This window comes from Heloderma suspectum, chromosome 12, assembly GCF_057233095.1.
Source record: "Heloderma suspectum isolate Gila_16-S chromosome 12, 16-S_ref, whole genome shotgun sequence".
In the NCBI taxonomy this organism is placed as follows: Eukaryota; Metazoa; Chordata; class Lepidosauria; order Squamata; family Helodermatidae; genus Heloderma; species Heloderma suspectum.
In genome coordinates this window covers 25156455-25176564 of record NC_139469.1, presented here as the reverse complement: position 1 = coordinate 25176564, position 20110 = coordinate 25156455, and the positions used below count along the sequence as shown (strand labels likewise).

General features: G+C 47.5%; 2 protein-coding genes across 4 annotated transcripts in view; both read right to left on the bottom strand.

Annotated features, from left to right (window-relative positions):
* The window catches only part of JMJD8 (jumonji domain containing 8), a 25433-nt gene extending 14011 nt beyond the window's left edge, over window positions 1-11422 (bottom strand). The window contains exons 1-3 of the mRNA XM_084818824.1: window positions 11368-11422; window positions 2841-2998; window positions 573-665 (exon numbers count right to left, since the gene is read on the bottom strand). Coding sequence (XP_084674950.1) covers window positions 573-665; window positions 2841-2950 — 203 coding nt within the window. The 5' untranslated portion in view covers window positions 2951-2998; window positions 11368-11422. The remainder of the gene's footprint in view (window positions 1-572; window positions 666-2840; window positions 2999-11367) is intronic.
* KLHL10 (kelch like family member 10) overlaps window positions 11051-20110 on the bottom strand; it is a 15350-nt gene continuing 6290 nt past the window's right edge. For all 3 annotated transcript variants that reach the window (XM_084818821.1, XM_084818822.1, XM_084818820.1), the window contains exons 3-5: window positions 17720-18337; window positions 15127-15276; window positions 11051-11508 (exon numbers count right to left, since the gene is read on the bottom strand). In XM_084818821.1, coding sequence (XP_084674947.1) covers window positions 11134-11508; window positions 15127-15276; window positions 17720-18337 — 1143 coding nt within the window. In that variant the 3' untranslated portion in view covers window positions 11051-11133. The remainder of the gene's footprint in view (window positions 11509-15126; window positions 15277-17719; window positions 18338-20110) is intronic.

Below are 20110 nucleotides of genomic sequence, written 5' to 3'. Positions count from 1 at the left end.
GCCCTTCTGAGGCCCAGCAAAAGGCAGCAAGGAGCAGGGCCTTTTAGGTGGTGGCCCCCACTCCATGGACACCCCTCTCCAGGGTGAGATTCACCAAGCCCCGACATTTTATAGTTTTAGCTGTTTGGCCAAAAACTGGTTGTTTAGGGAAAACTTCAGCTGAAAAACGTTTCACTCCTTGTCAAGGTTGTTTACTTTTCTCTGTGTCTTCACTTTGTTTTGGGGGGGTGGGGGGAGGTGTTACGAGTTGCTGGTTTGGACGACTGCAATTTTTTTCTTGTTTGGTATTTTCTGATGGCTGCTTATTGCATTTTGTGGGTCTGGTTTTACTGAATGTATATTTTATAGTTTAAGCCACTTTGACTTTCTTTTTTTAGGGAAAAAAAGGATATGAGTTTTTTAAATTAAAAGGTGTGCTCTGCAAATTAGCAGACAGTTAAAAAAAAAAACCATGGTAAACTTGGGCACGTGGCAAAAGACAGCAACTGTCCGAGCCTTTCACCAGAATGTGGGCATACTGCCCCTTGATGGTGTCCAAGTCAGGGAAGTGTGGGCATTTCACACTCACTTACTGTTGAATGAACTGGGAATAGGTTAGAGTGGCATCCCGTCTCTCTATGGTACAGGTGTCTTCTTCCATTAGGCCAGAGTGTCTGCTGGTCATCCTGAGGTGGGGACAGAAAAAGAGGCAGGCCTTTAAAACAGAATGACACAACCGGTTTTTGAAAACATACATTTATAGGAAGGCATGAGATATGAAAGCGTGAAAATACTTTATCCCCTGGACTAGTTTAGGCACACACAAACAGCAGATGAACAGCAAAATTGCGGTGGCTGTGTATGCATCACCATGAAAGGGGATTTCCATAAAAATTGCATATGCCAATTTATATGACTAGATGATGATAATGATGATGAATTTCTTTTCTATACCACCTCATAGCCAGAGCTCTCTGGGCGGTTTACAACAATTCATAAAAAAATACATCAACAGCCAGAAATACAACATGATGAAAACAGTCTAAAACCATTCTAACACACAAAAATTAAAACAATATAAACAGCTAAAAACTATTTAAACTAAACAACGAACAATTTTAGCTAAGAAACAAAAAGAACTTTGGGGGGTGGACAGATTTTCTGCAATATTTCAGAACATGGTACTGTATTTCTTATTTCTTGATTAAGAATATGCACAATGATATAGAGAGGGGTATTTAATTCATGGATATTTCAGCTGGAATGTCATTTTAGTGGCCCACAGAGAATAGCTCTTAAGACCATCACAAATCAGTTTTAAAGTATAAGCTTGGAGGGGGAAGCAGTTGAGGGGAGAGAAAACATCAAACTTTGGCTACCCCCCTCAAATTAATTAGTTCCATATGTACTCATAAGAATCCATTGACTCATACATACCCCACATGTATGCCATTTGTTTAAACCCTGTTGTGTGCAGTCCAGTTGAAGTTAAGCACTGCAAGGTTTCGTTCATTTCAATGAGAGAGACGTAAGCAATCAGCTCTTCCACTGAAATAATGAGGTTTCAAATCTTGGCTGGATTGCACCCTGTTACATTGATGTGGCATATATAGTCTGGAAAACATAGCCAGATATGCAAATTTGGAAATAATTGCTAGAATTTAAGAACATAAGAAGAGCCCTGCTGGATCAGACCAAGGGTCCATCTAGTCCAGCATTCTGTTCACACAGTGGCCAACCTGCTGCCCATGGGAAACCCACAAGCAGGGCATGAGTGCAACAGAACCATCCCACCCATGTTCCCCAGCAACTGGTGTACATAGGTATATTGCCTCTGGTACTGGAGGTAGCATGTAGCCATCAGGACCAGTAGCCATCGATGGCCTTCTCCTCCAGGAATTTGCCCAATCCCCTTTTAAAGCCATCCAAATTGGTGGCCCTCACTACATCCTGTGCTGGTGAATTCCATAGTTTAACTATGCACTGTGTGAATTTAAATAGAAGTAGAAGACACCTCACCAGAGCATAAGACTTTGACTTGTCTACCTGCTCCATCTGCTGTCCAGGCACTGGGTGTTGATGGGAAACGTCAAGGCCTCTGGGCTCTCCCTTCTGATGGCTCTTTCTCTTTAAACCGGACTTGGACTGGCCAGCCCTTCAAATACAGAACTGTCCTCTGCAAAGGAGGACACATGGCCACCCTAAGGGATGTACCATTTCTGATTGCAGGGGGAGAGCCACATGATGAAACGTTCCTCCATACAGAACAACAATTACCCTGCATATAGAAAACTAGAATGTCACAGAGAAGGCTAGGCAAGGGCCCTTCTCCCTATGACCTAGTTTTCTATGAGCAGGGATGTTGTTTAATTTCTTTTATGGAAGAAAGATAAAGTCTAAGAGTACCTGCCTGCAGAAGCGGTCAGAAGCGGTCCAGTCCAGACAGGTTTATTTCCACATCTGCTGTTCGCAAAAACTAGATCTTAGTGGGTACATGAGTCAAGAGGACAAGGCTGGGCTAAATGGCTTGATCTTGCAGGGACATTATTATGGAAGCAGATGTATCCCAGAACTTAAGCCCAGTATCCAAAGCAGGTCCCAGCTCTTAAGCTGTGACTAGCAGTATCCAACGGGAGCAGGAAGAATATGGGACCATCCCCAACATATGTCACATAATCAGGGGCAAAGTTGTGAAAAAGGTGGGATTGGCCATTAGCTAAAATGGGGGCAAAAATGTGTCACAAGGGAGGCCGGGCAGCCTTTAGAAATGTGACGTAATTTATGGACTGTCCCTACTGTTGGCTTTCAAGGGAGAAGCTATAAGACTTTGATCAGTCTTTCAACAGATGCCTACTACTCACCAGCCTCCGTCTGTTTCCAGCATCGCTAAATCTCCAGGTTGCAAGAAGAACATCAGCAAGAGCAGGAAGAATTTGCCCGCGGGTCCCATCTGCTCCAAGGTCCTACACATCCGTCACTCCAGGTGGCGGTTCTCAGCAGGCAAAGATAGCTGGGCCACCTAGAGAGGAGCAGGGCCAGAGTGATGCTATGTCAGGGGCCTTGTGGGAATTTCACACCACAGCTAGATCCAGCCGGCTAGTGCTGCTCAGGGAGGAGGGCTGGTCATTTCTGCTGCCCAGGAGTGCCACATGCGGATACCACCCTGAAATGCTGGCTCTTCTGCTTCTTGTGCAGTCTGGGCCTCAGTGCAGCACTAACTTGGGAAGACAGCAGCAGTTCCTAGTTTAGCCAGCGAGGCTCCAGCAAAAGGGTGCAAGGGGAAACGTGCCAGATGGTTGGAAGGGCAGGTTTTCTCTGTTTTGTTGCTGCTGTTGCCCCAACCAGGAGGTGGTCTGCCGGGCAAAGGAGGGGTCCAGTCACATATTTCCTGGTACCTACAGAGGCTGAAATGTCTTCTCCTCCTCCCCTTCTCTGCCTAGACTGGCCATCCCCAACCTGGTGCCCTTCAGATGTGTTGGACTACAGCTCCCAGAAACCCCTAGCCAGCCAAGTTAAATCTCTAGCCAGCAGGAAGAACATTGACAAGACCAGGAAGAATATGCAGCTGGATCCCATCTGCTATGCTGGCTGGGGGATTCTGGGAGTTGTAGTCCAACACATCTGGGGGCACCAGGTTGGGGAAGGTTGGCCTAGGAAGAAGATGGGCTGCTTCCCTCCTCTGTGCCACTTAGGGAACTACAGTGGAGTGAACAAAGCTGAGTCAAGACAGCAGACACTTTAAACAGAGGTCTAGTGTCTTACTCAGCTGGTCAAGCCATGTCTGACCTGTACATTTTGGACTGCAGGTGGAGGCTCACATAGAGGAGTGATCCTCCATGTAATCCAACCAACCAACAAAAATCTCTACCCTGCACATAAAAATCTAGCATGTCAGGGAGAAGGCGAAGCTAGAATCCTTCTCCCTGACATGCTAATTTTCTATGTGCAGGGAGTTGTTGTTGTTGTTGTTTAAATACCCAAAAAGTCCAGTGGTACGAGTTGCCACCTGTGGTCTGCCCCAACCCAGGTTGAGTGTGAATGAGGCATCACGGAGCAGGGTTCCAGATGGATCATCTTGCAACCCGGGGTGTCAGTCCACTCGTATATTAAGTAGATCTCCTTGCCTTTCCCCCCATGGCTAGTGAAAACAGCCTTATGCAAAATCAGCAGACATACGCAAATGTATTAAATCTGTAGGATTTCTAGACAGTGGAGCAGATTGGTCGTTTTAGCCCCTGGACTTAATGGTCTTGTCGTGGCCCTTTTCCAATGGCTGGAATATTCCTTCAGTTGTTAAGCACACCACCCACATTTCTCTACGCCCACCCCTCCGTCACCCCAACCTTTACAAGTGCTTCTGCATTTCTTATACGCTCGAGCAAAAAACAAAAAAAGCTGCCAACCCCGATTTTTAGTTTTACATTTACATCCCGTCTTTTTTTCCTCTTGCAAGGAGCCCAAGGCAGCTTAAATGTTCCTCCCCCCCCTCTCCATTTTATCCTCACAACAACAACCCTGTGAGGTAGGCTAGGCTGAGAGTCGGTGACCGGACTGCCTCGAGCCCGGGTCTCCCCCGCCCCAGTGCAACACTCCCAAACTCTGAGCAGGTGCAGCTTGGCATGTCAGGCTCCCTGAAATCCAGCACCGTTCCTGCCTACAGGGGCGAGACGCAGCGGGCTTCTGCCGCCCGGGCGCTCTCCTCGCCTGCCGGCTAGCGGGGCCCCTCCGGCACCCCCGTTTGGGGACGCAGCATGCCCACCGGCCCGGGCGCGGCAGGGGGCGGCATCCCTCGCCCCGCCTCGCCATCCCTGCCGCCTCACCTCGCGCGCCCGCCGCGCTCCTGCCCGGGGAGCTCTCCAAGCCTTCCTGGGGACGGCGGCGAAGCCCTCGCCCCGTTGGCTCCTGGGAGCTGTAGTCCGCGCCTCGCCGCCCCGCCTTGAAACAGAGGCCTGCGGGGGAGGCAGCCCTCGACTTTCCGCCTGGCACCAGCCCGCCGGGCTCTTTCGCCAGGCGCTGCCCGCTCCCCTGACCTTTCCCACGTTTCCCCCGCGCTCGCAGCGCGCAGAGATGGCGCGGCTGCATTGCCCGGCGCGCAGCGAGCGCAGCGGGACGCGCCTGGTACCCAAGCCGGGGAAGGGAACGGCAGGCGGGGGAGGACGAAGGGATGTCGGCTGTTGCTCCGGGATACAAGGCTGGAGACTACGTCTCCCGCCGTGCATCGCCGCTGCAGCGCGCATCCTCCGTTTTCCGTTCAGCCGCGTGGCTTTTCCTCCGAAGTCGAAGCAGGGAAGGCGGCGTTGCAGCCGGGGTGTTGCTAGGCGGCCGCGAAGCTCTTCCCCAGAGTCCTGAATCGGTGCCTCAGCTGTGCTCCCCAGAGCCCTGAGCGTGCACTGGTGCCAATGGAAGATTTTATTTATTTATTCATTTATTTTATTTAGGGGTGTTTTTAACCCCACTCTTCAGCCGAAAAAGGCTCCCAGAGTGGCTTACAAAGATGAATATTAAGGCAGTCCCTGCCCTCGAGCTTACAGTCTAAAAGACAAGACGCAAAAGGGATTGGGAGGGAGGAGGGGAAGGAAAGCAGATACACCAATGACTGATGTATAGGACCATGTTGGTCTCCCCCCTGCGATGATGCTCATCCTGGGAGGCAGGAGGTGCAGCCCCCCCCCCCCCCCCGCTGCCCGTGGCCCTTGGTTCTCTAGCCGATGGATGAGGTTCTTTGCCATGCAGGAAGTGGCTTTCGAGGGGGATTGCAACTGGGGATGGAAGGGTTAAGTCTCCCCCCACCCACATGCTGCAACACAGGGCTGGCCACAGGGGTGGGCGAGCTGGGTGGGTGCCTGGCGCTGAGCTCGGTGGCTGTGTGTTTTTTTTAATGTGCTGTCTGCAGTGAGCGAGGCTGGCCAAAAGCAAGTATTTGTATCCGTTTTCTCCAGGCGGTTTGGGTACTAACTACAAAAATTATGATCTTCCATCAGTTAAAGTAGGTTTCTTTGTCAGTTTCCACTTTGATGTCATTTGTGCTAGGTAAAAATCAGTGGGACACAGCTTCGCTTCGAGGCAATGTTACTGAGCACTTCAAATACTGCGCGCACTATAAAAGGTGTCCCCAACCAGTCGTGTCTGACTCTAGGGTGTGATGCTCATCCCCGTTTCTAAGCCAAAGAGCCAGCACTGTCCGAAGACGCTTCCGTGGTCACGTGGCCGGCATGACTGAACACCGAGGTGCACGGAGCGCTGTTACCTTTCCCGCCGAGGCGGTGCCTATTTATCTACTTGCAATTCCTTGCTTTCGAACTGCTAGGTTGGCACGCACTATAAGCACTACATAAATAATAATAAAATTAAGCCGTGAGCTGTAAGAGGTCAGCTGGATACCTTTTTAATTTATACCTTTATTATTTTTAAAGATAAAAATAATGGGTATTCTAAAATAAAGAATGCTTACCGAAAGATAGGAACTGCTACAAAACAAAACATTTTAAGTTAAACCTGTGATAGTTCTGCTGTTGCATAGTGCATGGCCATTGCTCAGAATGTGGCTTTTGAACTTTGGCTTGTGCAAACTATAGCACAGTGGCTGAGGGAAGTTTTTGAGCAATGTCATTCTAGATGGAGTCATACCTGCACCAGGCACCATAAATCCTTTCGGTGGCCCTGCAAAACTGGCTAGTGGCAGGGGGGGGGGGAGGAACCAAAGGCACTTCTCACCCAGGCTGCTATTTATCCTAGGGCCAGCTCTGCTGCAACACTCTCCCCAAATTTCTTCCTGCATGGCAATTAAAACTGGTGTGTGTAGGGGAGTTTTCCATTGGTTTGGGATGGGATGAACCAGGGAAGGGTAGAAATGGCAGATTTTTATCCTATGGGCCTGAACCTCAAATCTTTTAAGTGCTTAGCAACACCCCTGAATTGCATGTACAGATACCAAGTCCAGACTGGTCCTCCTAACTCAAGCAGTGCTGGGCAACTCATTATGGGAGAAGTTGCCACGGATGGGAAGCCAAAAGCCAAGGAACCATCACGTGGAATTGTCTTTCCTAATGCACAAAATAGAAGGCAACTCTGCTGGCTTATTGGTGGTGGTGCCCTCCAAAAGTCTTTATTAGGACTGATTAAAAAAATACATCACTCCGGGAGAGAACGGAGGACAGGAAGGCCTGGCGTGCTATGGTCCATGGGGTCACGAAAAGTTGGACACGACTTAACGACTGAACAACAACAACAAAATACATCACAAAGAAGTGAGCAAGCTTTTGAATTCAACAAAGCTCTTCCTCAGGATGTTACACAAAACACAAACCCCAAAAGGAGTGGGAAGAGAAGAATGTTGCTCAGCATGATATCCTTCCACACTTATGGGTTGGGTTTCACCCTAAAAATAATTTTAAACCTTCCAAATTAAATAAAGGTACAATCCTATGCATGTTTAGATGGAAAGAACTCCCAATGCTGGCTGGGGAATGCTGGGAGTTGTGGGACTTCTTTCTGTCTAAACATGCATAGGATTATGCCCTTAATAAATAAAAATGATGAAAAAGACCCAGGGTGCTTCCAAATGGAAGACTCCAAGCACTCCAAAGGTGCAGCTATTCCAACTTTTCCTCCTTGACATATTTTCCTGCAGTAAGGAACAAGACAGAAGATACCGTGGAGAAACATGAGAGGGTTACAACTGGAAGATGATGATGTTTGGACCCCCCATAAAATTCCATGAATGAGGCAAGGTGATGGTGTATCTGGAAGCATCCCTAGTCTACCATTTTTAGCAACCTTAAGATGGGATGGAGGGAACATTATCCAATCTTACAGCACAACTCTATGCAAGTTTATTCTGAAGTAGGGGCTAAATGACACACTACGTTAATGCACAGCATGTAGGTGATGCTAATGTTTTTGGTTTAGTATAAGTGTGCAGAGCCCCCAATTTGGGTCACCACTTATAGCAGGTGGGAGTTAAACTCTCCCATGCAGCTGCTTCCCCCCACTTTAAATTCAGCCCCCCAAAAGGGGGGTTAAAAAAAAGGAGGGACCTGAATTGGCATTCATGTTTAGCCTGCACAGCAGGTTATCATAATGAAGTACCTTTGAGAGATTTTGCATCATCACAATGCAAAATCCATGTCACTTTTACAGGAAATATTTATTAACAGAAGGTGAGCAAGGGAACCAGACTCCTGCTTTGCTGATCTTTTCTGCTTCATTGCAATAGGTTTAGCACTCTTGATTGTAGTTTTCCTTTAACACATTGCCCCACAGAGGAAAAGCATTAACTTTCCAGGAATAGACTCAGAATAATCACTTGGGCACCTTTACAAAAACATAGAGCAACATAGCCCACGACATCTGGCACTAAACATAAAGCTGCCATTGGCCATGACTTGCTATTAATACAGAGCTCTCTCTCTCTATCCCCGTATCTCCATTAAATGTCATATTGGTAGTATGTAAAGGGTGCAAATAAAGACCACATTGAAACTGGGACCTCTTGCTTGGGCCAGTGAGGTGAACCCAAGCAGGAAAAGCAACGAAAATGTTCAAGGGGCCAGTGCAACTCCCCCATGAGGAAAGTTTACAATGTTTGGAGCTTTTAGCTGAGAAAAAAGGCACATAAGGATGGCTATGACAGAGGTACATAAAATTATGCATGGTGTGGAGAAACTGGCTAGGTGGCTAAGACTAGAATGCGGGGTCATCCAATGAAGCTGAATGGTGGGAGATTCAGAACAGAGCTTTTTCACACAGTTGAAGTATGTAATTCACTACCGCAGGATACAGTGATGGCTGCCTACTTGGATGGCTTTAAAAGGGGATTAGACAAATTCACAGAGCAGATGGCTATCAATGACTACTAGTCATGATGACTATAGGTATACGAGCGCCCCCCTCTCCTTTGCATCTCAGGCCAAGAGGAGAGGTTCAGTGTCATTGCTTTTGATTTTTGGAAAGTAAAGGTTGGAAAATTTCTTCCCCAAATGTGTGCATTAGAAGAGACACACTAGGGGCATGCAAACATTGATGCCTGTTTTTCTTCCCTTCCTCCTGTAACATCCCTCATATAGTGCAGGGAGGGGAGAGTTGTTGTGCGTTATTTAACTTTATGGCACACTTCCCCTAATCCCTCCCTTCCAGGAAACATGCTATAAATTCTTAGGGGCTCAAGAATGCTAATTCCCCTCTTCCCTAACCCATATCTCCACTTCCGTCTCTCACTCAGCTAAGATACCTCAATATTCTGCATATCATGGAAGCTGCTTGTCAGGCCATAAAATAACAACAACAACAACACGAACTTGTTTTTGGGAGTTCCCATTTCAACTCTAAACTGATAGTCACTCAACCCCTGTGTTTGCTATTAGAGGGAATGATGGAGGAAAGGTGTCTCCAGTAATGCAGTACTACTGTGTAACATGACAGTGCATTGTGAATTTTCCCCAGCGCTACATGCTGCAGCCAACGAAGCTGAGCAGGGATGAGGAAACTCCCAGTACAACGATATCGTAGCCCCCTTCAGACTGTCCCATCCATGTGTGGAGGGGCTCTGCATGCTGGTCCTGCCCCCAAGGCAAAATGGGTTTAAGAGAACTTGTGAAGTGGAAGATTAGGATGGAGCTACCATTAAATAAATTTTAATAAACTGTATTTAGTGGTACAGGTTGATGTGTATTAGTATAACCAACTATATGATTATTACAAACCAGGAATGTTAAATATGCTTTTGGACTGTCGATGCTTTGTTTTAGTAGAGTTTTATATGGTTTGTTATATAATTAAATTTTTAGAACTACTTCTTACACTTTGTATAACAGATTTGTTATTTTATCTAATTTTATTAAAATTGATTTAATGGTAGCTCCATCCTAATCTTCCACTTCACAAGTTCTCTTAAACCCATTTTGCTTTGTGTGTTGATTTTGGTTTAAGATGAGACCTTTATTAATATTTGTGCTGGTCCTGCCCCCAACATCACCATCCCCACCACCCTGCCAGTTCCATCCCCCAGGCCTCTGTGCATGGGGAAGATCTGAAGGGGGAGCTTATGTGCATACCTCTGCTTGTGCATAAGCTCCTCCACATGATCAGAAGCTCTGGTCATGGGGAGCTCCTGCTGATGTGGAGGATGTAAGCTTCCCCTTCATATCTGCCCTGTGGAGCTGGCAGGGAAGAACAACATTGGGGGCAGGGGCAATGCATGCAGCTTCTCTCGGCCCCACATTCATGAATGCGAGGAAGGGAAGTTCTGAAGAGGGCCCATGTTACTCGGATTGTAGTAATACATGTTAATAGGGAAGAGAAGGAGACTACGCATGGCTGCTGTTTTTAGTGGCAGCTGTGAGTCTCCTGAGTGGTTTAGCTCTGGCTTAACTACTGGACAAGTTTAGTGCTCCTAATGTTGCATTTTTTGTTTATGAAGAACCATATTTTTTGTAAGAAATGATCGTATGTTGTGTTAAGATAATTAGGTTTTGAAAGTTTAAAAAAAATTAATTGAGTGTGGGGAATCAAAGTCTCTAAAGGATATGACAGATAACAGGGTTGTCTTGTGGAATGCCTATGGAAAACCTCTGTAGTTTGGCATGGACTATTGCTGCTATTCTTGTTCCAGACAATAAGAAATAGAAGATGGGTAGTCTGTGTGAATGGGCTTTATTGGATCAATTTCTACGGGTGCAGGAATATGCAAGCTTTCTACTTACAAAGGGCTTTTCATCAGGCAGAGTGGTAGGGCAGCTATATCCTTGGGTACATACAAAACAAGGCTGACTTACAATCAACATTTCCCTTTTAGATAGCAGCCATGGCATGCTATTCTTTATTTCTGAATACCCTGAAGTCCTCCCCTACTCTGCTTTTGTGTCAGAGCAACAACAACAGACACAGCATAACCCAATATCCCTCCCTCACCCTTGTAGCTCTTCTCTGAAACCTGTCAATGTTCTCAACACCTTTCTTATTATCCTCTGAGTCCCTCCAGCTCTATGACTGTCTACAGAAATTGGGTTGCTAAGGTTCCAAGTGGGGGAGGGAGGCATGCCTTTAGTTCCTCTCTGAGGACTATTCTCATCACTTATTTGGGGGGGGGGAAATAAAAGGTGAATCCACCTGTGCATATAGTTCTTGCTTAGAGGGCTTTATTAGTCAAGGAGCTTTTCACACAGGTAGTGTGCTTGTGGATGAGGAGTACTTCACCTCATCTCTCTGGGATGACCCCACATAGTTGTCCCGCCTGGCAGCGTACTCCCCAACGTTAGGGAGCCCCGGCACTACGCAGCAGCTCAGAGCACTGCGGTAGATGCTCATGTCATGGGCGTCGTACCACTCATCTGTCTTCTCGTCATAACACTCGACGTTAAACGTTGTCGTAAAGCCATTGAAACCACCCACCACAAAGAGCAGGTCGTCCACCACTTCGATGCCAAAGTTGCTCCGAGGGTTGAACATGGTTGGAATTGTTCGCCAGGTGTTAGCAATGGGGTTGTAAGCTTCCGCGCTCCGAAGCCGGTTGGCACCATCAAATCCGCCCACCTGTAGACAGCCAAAAGACAAGCGGTTGTTTAGGAGGAGACTGACTTATACCAAATTGGACCATTGGTCCACATAGCTCAGTACGGTAGTTTGGCCCTCAAATACCAGGGACATGATTAAAGCCAGCCTCTGTTCCACCTCTTCCTTTTTTTAATCAACCACAAACATCAAGAACTGGCATAAAATCCATAAAAATGCAGCATTTTTGTGCTGAAATAGAACTACAAAATAAAGACACCAATCCCCTCTTTCTTGAATGTTAATTTTCCACTGCTCAATCTGCATTAGTGGTCCAATCTAACGAACAGGGAACAAAAGGGGATGTTTGATTTTAAATTAAAAATATTTCTTTGCCACTCCTTGCTTTCTTTACAAGTGGAGAGAAAACCAAACTAAGGTTAATCCAGGAGTGGGCAACCTGTGGCCCGTAGATGCTACTGGATCCCAGTACCCACCAGTATCAGCCAGCATGGCCAATGGTCAGGGATCCTGAGAGCTGCAGTCCAACAAAATCTGGAAGGCCACAGCCTGCCCACCCCTGGGACAGTTTTTCTTATACTTCTATTTTAATGCCTGCTTCACTAATCTAGGTCATAAACTATGCTTCCCAGTTCTTAATTTACTACTGTTACTTGCAGACTAAAAACTTATAATGAAAATTTCCAGACAGAGAGCCCTTTTCCTGGTTGACTTGTCTGCCAGGACATTCATCCTGCCTTTGCAAAGACTTCTGGGACATATTCTAACATGCAGGCTCAAGTACACTTCACTGCTGTACTTCACATGTTACATCAAACATATAGTTGAGCATGACAATCTTTTCTTTTTAAAATATAGGAAAGAGCAGCTGTTGTAGGATCCAGTGAGAACTGGGACTGGAGCACATAGGGGCTACAGCATTTCCTCCTCACCCAACATCCTCACTATTTGGCACAGGAGGGAAGTGGTCATTGGTGCCCATGACTACAGAAGGATAAAACTGGTGCTATCTGATGAAGATCTGTGTGTACACTAAAAGCTTGCCTCCATCAAAACAAGCTGGCCAAACTCAAGATTCTTAGCACAAACTCACTAGCTGGCCTTAACATAAGCTATAGCCTCAGCCTCCTATCTGCCCTTACAGACATCACGTATGTGAAGCGCTACGAAATGTTCAAAGTGGTGTATAAATGCTTACCACTATTACTATTAAATTGGCCACAATGGATTCATTACATCACTGCTTAGCTATTTGTTTTGACCTCATTTCCTCTCCATGCAATCCATGGGGGCTGACTTAAACTCCTGTAAAGTTGGGGACTTCATACAGGAATTAAGATCAGCCACAGTACAGTCTGGTCTTTTTTACTGCGGCTTATGACAATATGTAAGGCTTGGATCTCTGTGGTTGTAATCACTAGTTAATACATGTTTCTGAATTGTACTACCAACAGCTAGAGATGTTCTGAGCATAGGTCTTAACTTTAAAAAATCTGTCATGCTGACAGTCTGAAATTGTGTAGGCAGAGGCTAAAGGTAGCACTTAAATGATAAAAGAGCTTTATCAGGACTTATTCGTATTGGGAAGGCATGCACCTCTAACACAGAAGTTCTGCTTCCTTGCCCCAGAAGGACAGGGATTGGCTTTGCCTTGTCAGTGAAGGTCAGTCCCTCTGAACATGCTCAGAAGTTATCTTATTTCCATACAGCCTGCAGGTTCACACAGGAAGAGTCCCCTCTTAACTCATGGTAGTTAAGAGTGGGATATTTAGAACTTGATTGGCTTCAGAGAGATTGTGGGAGCAACAGTTGCAACCCCCAACACCAAGCTGGTGACAGGGAGGCTTTAGAACACCATAGCCTATGGAAATGCCATTGGTGGCCTGGGGGGCAATTTTAGGGTTTCCCTTGCCCTTAGTGCAGCCATTGATCCCAGAGCCCCCTGCCAGCATATTCTGTTATGCATAGGGACCATAAAGAAACACTCTTGGATAAGCTTCTGAGTGTCAGGGTGGACACTGAGCCCATAGAATCCCAGAGTAGTTCTGATGCTGAGGAAGAGCAGTCGCTCTTGGGAGAGGAGCGCGCCCCTTTTTCCCAGGGCCCGCAGCTGACAGAGATTCCTCCCACTAACATTCCTAGATTAGAAAGCAGTCCAGGGAGTGACCCAGCACAGATAGCAGACTGGGTGGATGCGCGGCGTAGACGCAGAGAGCGGCGCCAAACGGAGGGCGCGGAAAGGAGGCGTAGCACCCGGTTGGCGCTCAAAGAACGGTTGCGCCCAGAGGATCCAAGGGAAAAGGGGAGGGATTCTCCCTAGTCCTTATATTCAGGGGTCTGCCAGTAATTGCCTTTCAAACGGGGACCAACTGTTCCAACTTAGGGCATAGGGATGCTGCTGCTCAGATCTAGTTGCTACCTGTAGAGTTGTTAAGTTGTAAAAGAAGAATAAAGCTTTGAAATGAATCCCTTTGTCTGTGTCTGGACTTGGCTACTGGATTAGACTGAGAGAGCCCTCCAAGGAGCCCTTGACACTGAGGAACACGGGGCTGGGTCCACATGTGAGGGGGCCTTTGACAAAGTGCCCTAGGATGGGCCCCCAACTGTGGGCTTACCTGTTGGCAGTAAGCAGCCATTTCCATTTCCCACAATGCCCCAGAGCAATGCTACATTGGGGGCGTTGTGGGGAATTAAAATAGCCGCCTGCCACCACTGCCATCAGGCAAGCCTGCCCAGGGCAGGCATCAAAGCCAAAGTGTGGAAACTGAGCTGGGAGGAACACGATATCCCTTGGAAGACCATGACATTGCAGTCCTCCTGGAATTTGGGGCCTGCTCCCTTTCTTAAATACAGGGTGGCCATGTGTCCTACTCCACAGGGGACAGTCCTCTAGTTAGAGGACTGCCAGAGGGTGGTTTTCTACTTTAAGGCATCCTCTATTATTGATTGATTGATTGATTGATTGCATTTATATCCTGCCTTTTTTCCTCTTGCAAGGAACCCAAGGTGGCTTCCTCCTCTCCGTTTCATCCTCACAACAGCAACCCTGTGAGGTAGGTTGGGCTGAGAGTCTGTGATTGGCCCAAAGTCACCCAGTGAGCTTCCATGGCTGAAGTGAGCTTCCATCTCCTGGCTCCCAGTCTGCCACTCTCACCACTACACTATGCTGGCTCTCTATTTGAAGGGTTGTCCTGTCCATGTCTGGCTTAAAGATAAAGAGCCCTAAGAAGGGAGAACAGGGGCCTTGACGTTGCTCATCAACTGCTAGCAGCACCTGCACAGCAGACTAAGCAGCAGTCACACAGGTCACCTGGTCACAGTCTTCCCGGCTAGAGTGAGGTGTGTTGTATTTCTATTTAAATAATAATCATTACTTCCACATTTGCATCCAGCTGTATAAATTAACATATGCTAATGTCATGCAAATCTGTGACATCTATTTTGGTAATGGGTATCCTCCTCTTTTGGCAATTCATAAGTGGCCACCCTACTTCAATACAGACAATTAATGGACAGCAGCTTGGCTGTTCTCTGCCTACACTAAACCAAAGGGAGGAAAGCGTCGTCCCAACAATGTCGCTGCAAAGGAGTGTTACAGGCTAATCTGGTATGGCAGGTACAGAAGGACCTTGGCCTTACTGCGTAGACGTGCTCTCCGTACGCGATCACGCCAATGCCGCTTCGCCTGCTTCTCATGGGTGCGATCAAGCTCCACTGATCAATCTTGGCATCGTACACTTCAGCCGTGAACAGGCACTCGTTTCCATTGAACCCACCACAAATATAGACCTTTTTTTTGGCAGCAAAGGGGCGGGCGGGGGGAGAAGAAGGTAGACATTTACACTACTGTAGGTTTATGGTGAACATATTATCGAAAGAGTCTGAGCTCTTGTACCATTTTCACTGTCATGGTTTCCTCCTAGGATTCCTGGAGATGGTCGCTTGTGAAGGTGCTGAGAATTCTCTCATCCTCCCCCCTAGGCCACCTGACAGAACTACAGTTCCCAGGGCCCCTTAGGGAGAAGGAACAGCTGTTATAAATCTGTAGTGTGAATCATTACATGTTTATCCAAAGGAGTTCAGGACCGTGTGCCCTGTTATCCTCACAACAACTCTGTAAGGCAGGTTAGGCTGAGAGCTGGAGATGGTCTGAGGTCACCCAGTTAGCTTCATGCTGAGTGGAGATTTGAGCCTTGTTCTCCCCGGTCCTAGTCCAGCACCATCCAGTTGAAGGGGTTGGTTTCAACCCCTTCAACTGGATGCTTGAAGGGGTTGAAATCAACAAAAATGAAGGGTGCTTTTCATATTGAAAAAGCTGGCTGGAAAACGCCTGATTGTTTAAGTTAATACAGCAGGCCTGATTGACCAGCCAGGCACAGGAGTCTACCATGACCTTAATGAACCTCATGTGTCTGCAGCCTGCCTGACACTGTGAAAGCTGTTGGGTTTCTCAGGTACCTGGTAGGGCACATTACACGGCCGATGGGCTGTAGCGCAGGCCTGCATGACAGGGATATATTCAGGAGTTACAAAAATTGAACAGAAAAAGAACAGCAGCCAGAAGTAAGAGTACTGAACCCGTTTCAGCCAGAGAAATTAATTCCATTTCAGAAAAGCTCTTGGGGGCTGCATTCCAGTGGTGGACAGGACTGAAGGCAAAGGGGATGGGGCCAAAATCACCAGCCTATTCTAACTTAAAGCTCTTCCTGCCGGTAACTCAGCCTGAGGGGAGGCATTTCAACCTTTTAGAATGGGGAAAAACTGCACAAAAGCCGGGAAACCACCAAACAATTGGTGGGTGGGGCGAAAGGAGGTGGGGCCAGGAGACAGGGATGCGGCCATCTGAGGAACCCCAAAGGGCGAGACTGGGACCCCAGAAGGGCCATATTTGGCCCCCGGGCCTGAGGTTCTACACCCCTGGCCTAAAGATTAACATTCAGCTTATGGCCCTTTGTCAGAGGGAGTGCTAAAGTATCCATTTTAATGGGTTGAGTCCTCAGATCTTCTGAAAGCCTGATCCAGAGATTCAGTGGGGAGAGCAAGTATGGTGCCTGATAGAGGGAGCTTGGCAACACTTGTTGACTTCAAGAAGAGAGAGAGAGAGAGAGAGAGAGATCTCAGTTATCACCATCAAACTCATTTGCAGTGCAGAACTATTGCTTTATTTCAGCCTTGTAATTCAGCATTCACTGTTGCCCAGTCACGGGCAACAAGGAATTGCATGCAGGTGAATGAGCAGGCTGGTGGAGAAGGGATGGAGCACGCTGACTCCTCTCTGGACCCAGCAAAGAAACCAAGTGGGCTGCGAGAGGAAGGAAACCCCTTCCTCTACGCCTAGCACAGAAATGCAGTTGAGTGGTGCAGGAAGGATGGACCTCTCGGTCTCTCTTCTGCCATCTTAGAACAGGCTAGTAACTTTTGTGGGCTTGCCTCACCCAGGGTTTGTCTTGCAGATGGTCCAACAAACCACAATTCATTTTCTCAATACCTGTGTTGTTTGTTTCACTCCTCCTTTACCTGCTCCCTCCCTGTATCCCAAATGCCTTTGCGGCGCTGTAGTACTGGCTGTACTACAGCCAGCGCTGTAGTATTTTTACCACTCTTGCCTGCTGCCTCTATAGTCTGCTGAAACAACCCATGAACAACCCATGGTTCTGGGCTCACATGTAATGACAACCCATGGTTTAACAAGCCAGGGTTCACAACCCAACAACAAATCAGAACAAAATACTTTCACTTTCTGGGCTGTTCATGGTTAACAAACCATGGTTTGTTAGTGCAGCTGAGTTCACACAACATGACAACCCAGAATTCAGCAACCCATACCTTCAGTTAGCATTATGTGCAAACCCAGCCACTGGTACAAAGACTGGAAGCACATACTAGGAACAGGGGGTGGCTTAAAAACTTTAGAAAGAAGCACAGGTTGAGGATGGGCCCTGCAGAAAATAACCCACCCGCTTCACCCTAAGAGAGCCTTCCCCAACTTAGTGCCCACCGGATGTGTTGGACTACAGCTCCCATCATCACCACCCAGCACAACCACTTGGAGATGATGGGAACTGAAACGCAATGCATCTGGAGGGTTAGGGCAGGATGTCAAGGTTTAATTTCTTCTCTTGCAGACCCTGAGAAGGAGGCAACCCTCTGAAACCTTGGGTCAATCCAGCGACTTGGCAGCCTAGCAGTTGGCAATCTTCCTATAAGTACAGATCCATTGCATGCTTGTTACCTTTCCATACAGGGTCGTGGCACTTGCATCACTCCTCTGCTCGTGCATGGGGGCTATCAAGGTCCACTGGTTGGTCTCGGGCTCATACCTCTCAGCCGTGTTGAGACGCACATAGCCATCGAAGCCACCCATAGCATAGATGAAGTTATCGAGGACGGTGACGCTCACGTAGCAGCGTCTCGAGTGCATGGGCGCAACCTGGTGCCATGTCTTTTTGACGGGCTCAAATCGCTTTACGCTGTTGAAGTAGTCCACGCTGTCAAAACCCCCAATGATGTAAACATAGCCCTTTAGGTAGGCAGCCCCGTGGTACGCCCGGGGGCTCTCCTGCTGGCATGTAACATTCACCCAGCGGTCCGCACGGGCATCGTACGTTTCAATGGCATTGGTTGGGCTCCCACCGCTCCAGCCGCCAATGGCAAACAAAATGGCGTATGGCAGACGGGGCCTCGTCAGCGGGTTGGTGAAGTCGGAACTCGATGGGCCATTCATGTTCAGGTCATACATGGCTTTCAGGGCGTCGATAACAATAGGCTTGCACTCCTCACTATCCTTCACATAGTCATGCATTTTGACATTGTTCATAAAATATTCCGCATGCATCAAGGCCAGCCGGACCTGCAAAGAGAGGAGAGCAAATGGGAGGACAGCTACAGTTTATGGGGGAGCGGATGAAGACTGACGGCAAGAAAAAGGCTTGATTATTGTAAGGAGCATTCTAGCCTTGTGGTTCTCAAATTTGGATGAGAGGCTGTTACCCCCCATCAGTGCGCTTGCAGTAATGGCAACCATGCCTCAGCCATTATTTATTTGTTTATTTCATTTATATCCCGCCTCTTTTCCTCCTCAAGGAACCCAAGGCAGCGTACATAATCCGCCTCCTCCATTTTATCCTCACAAGAACAACCCTGTGAGGTGGGTTGGGCTGAAAGTCTGTGACTGGCCCAAAGTCACCCAGTGGGCCAAGTGGGGACTAGAACCCGGATCTCCTGGCTCCCAGTCCAACACTCTAACCACTACACCACACTGGTCGTCATATTATGGTACAAAAGGAGCCATCTTATAAAACAGTGTTTGTCTTCTCAGAAAGATTGAACAGCATAATAACTGAAGATATGCATGGTTGTCTGGAACCAGTGAGATAACAGAAAAGGCCTGCATGACATGAGGAAATGGCTCTAGGAACAGAGATCAAAGCTCCCATAACTATGTCATGCAGAGGATATCATAATCCCACTATATCCCATAACATCCTAACCGGAGCCTACTCAAATTAGGAAACCTCTACTTGCTGTCTCTGGGGAGGGCCAGAGAGTAGTGACCCTCCTTCTGTCTAGATCAGACAGGGCTAGAATGGAGAAACAGGAACTGGAGAAACAGGAACTGTCTAGGGCTAGCAACAGTTCATGTTTCTCCATTTGATGCTTCGGGAAGTGTGGTTGGTTCCCCGCACACCCACCTTCACTGAGGTTAGCAGGAGAAGACCTCTGGAAGAGTCCACCAGCTGCACTCTAAGAAGCCAACTTATACCAGGTGAAAGTATTTGCCACCTAGCACAGAATTGTCTGCTGTGACTGGCAGTAAAACCAACCATGAGTCTTGCAGCACCTTGAAGATTTACACATTAATTATGGCATAAGCCTTCAGAGTCCATCAGATGCATGAAGCATTATACTCAGTTGGAAGGGAGTAGAGGAAAAAAATGTAACCAGCAGTTGAGGTCTTTCCCATCGCCTGCTTACCTGATCCTTTTAACTGGAGATGCCAAGGACTGAAGCCAAACCTTCTGCATGCAAAGCAGGAGCTCTACCACTAAGCTACAGTCCTTCCCCAAATGATGATGCCTGTATCTTTGTGAATGATTCTCAATAGACTAGCTTCCCTGGTCTAGTAATAAGCAATTGTGTTTGGGTGGGTTTTTAGTGAGCCACTCTCCTTCCAGTCTGTTGCTGATGACATTTCTTCGATAATACCTGCTTATAAGGAGGTACAAGCACTGGCTAAAAAGAGAGACATATTCTTTGCTGATCTGTCCTGCCCTGGTGTATATGTTTATTGGGACAGCATACTGAATCTCACCTCCAATGTGAGCTGTGACTTGGGGACTCCCGGCACTCCTTGCCTTGACTGGAGGTGCTGTGGACTAAATGGGGATACCTTTTAGTTTGGGATTTGGGTGCCTCTTTGAGGTCTTAAATCAAGCATGGGCAGACTTCAGGGTTGTGGGATCAACTTAGTTTTTTTGTTTGTTTCTACTAGGACCCCAAGATCCATGAATCGGAGCCTGGCACAAAATAGTGGCTGTGAGCACAGCCAGATGCAAAATGGTTGCTTAGGAGGTGGACCCAATCATCTACTGCAGTCCATGAGCCATGCACTGGTATGACCTGT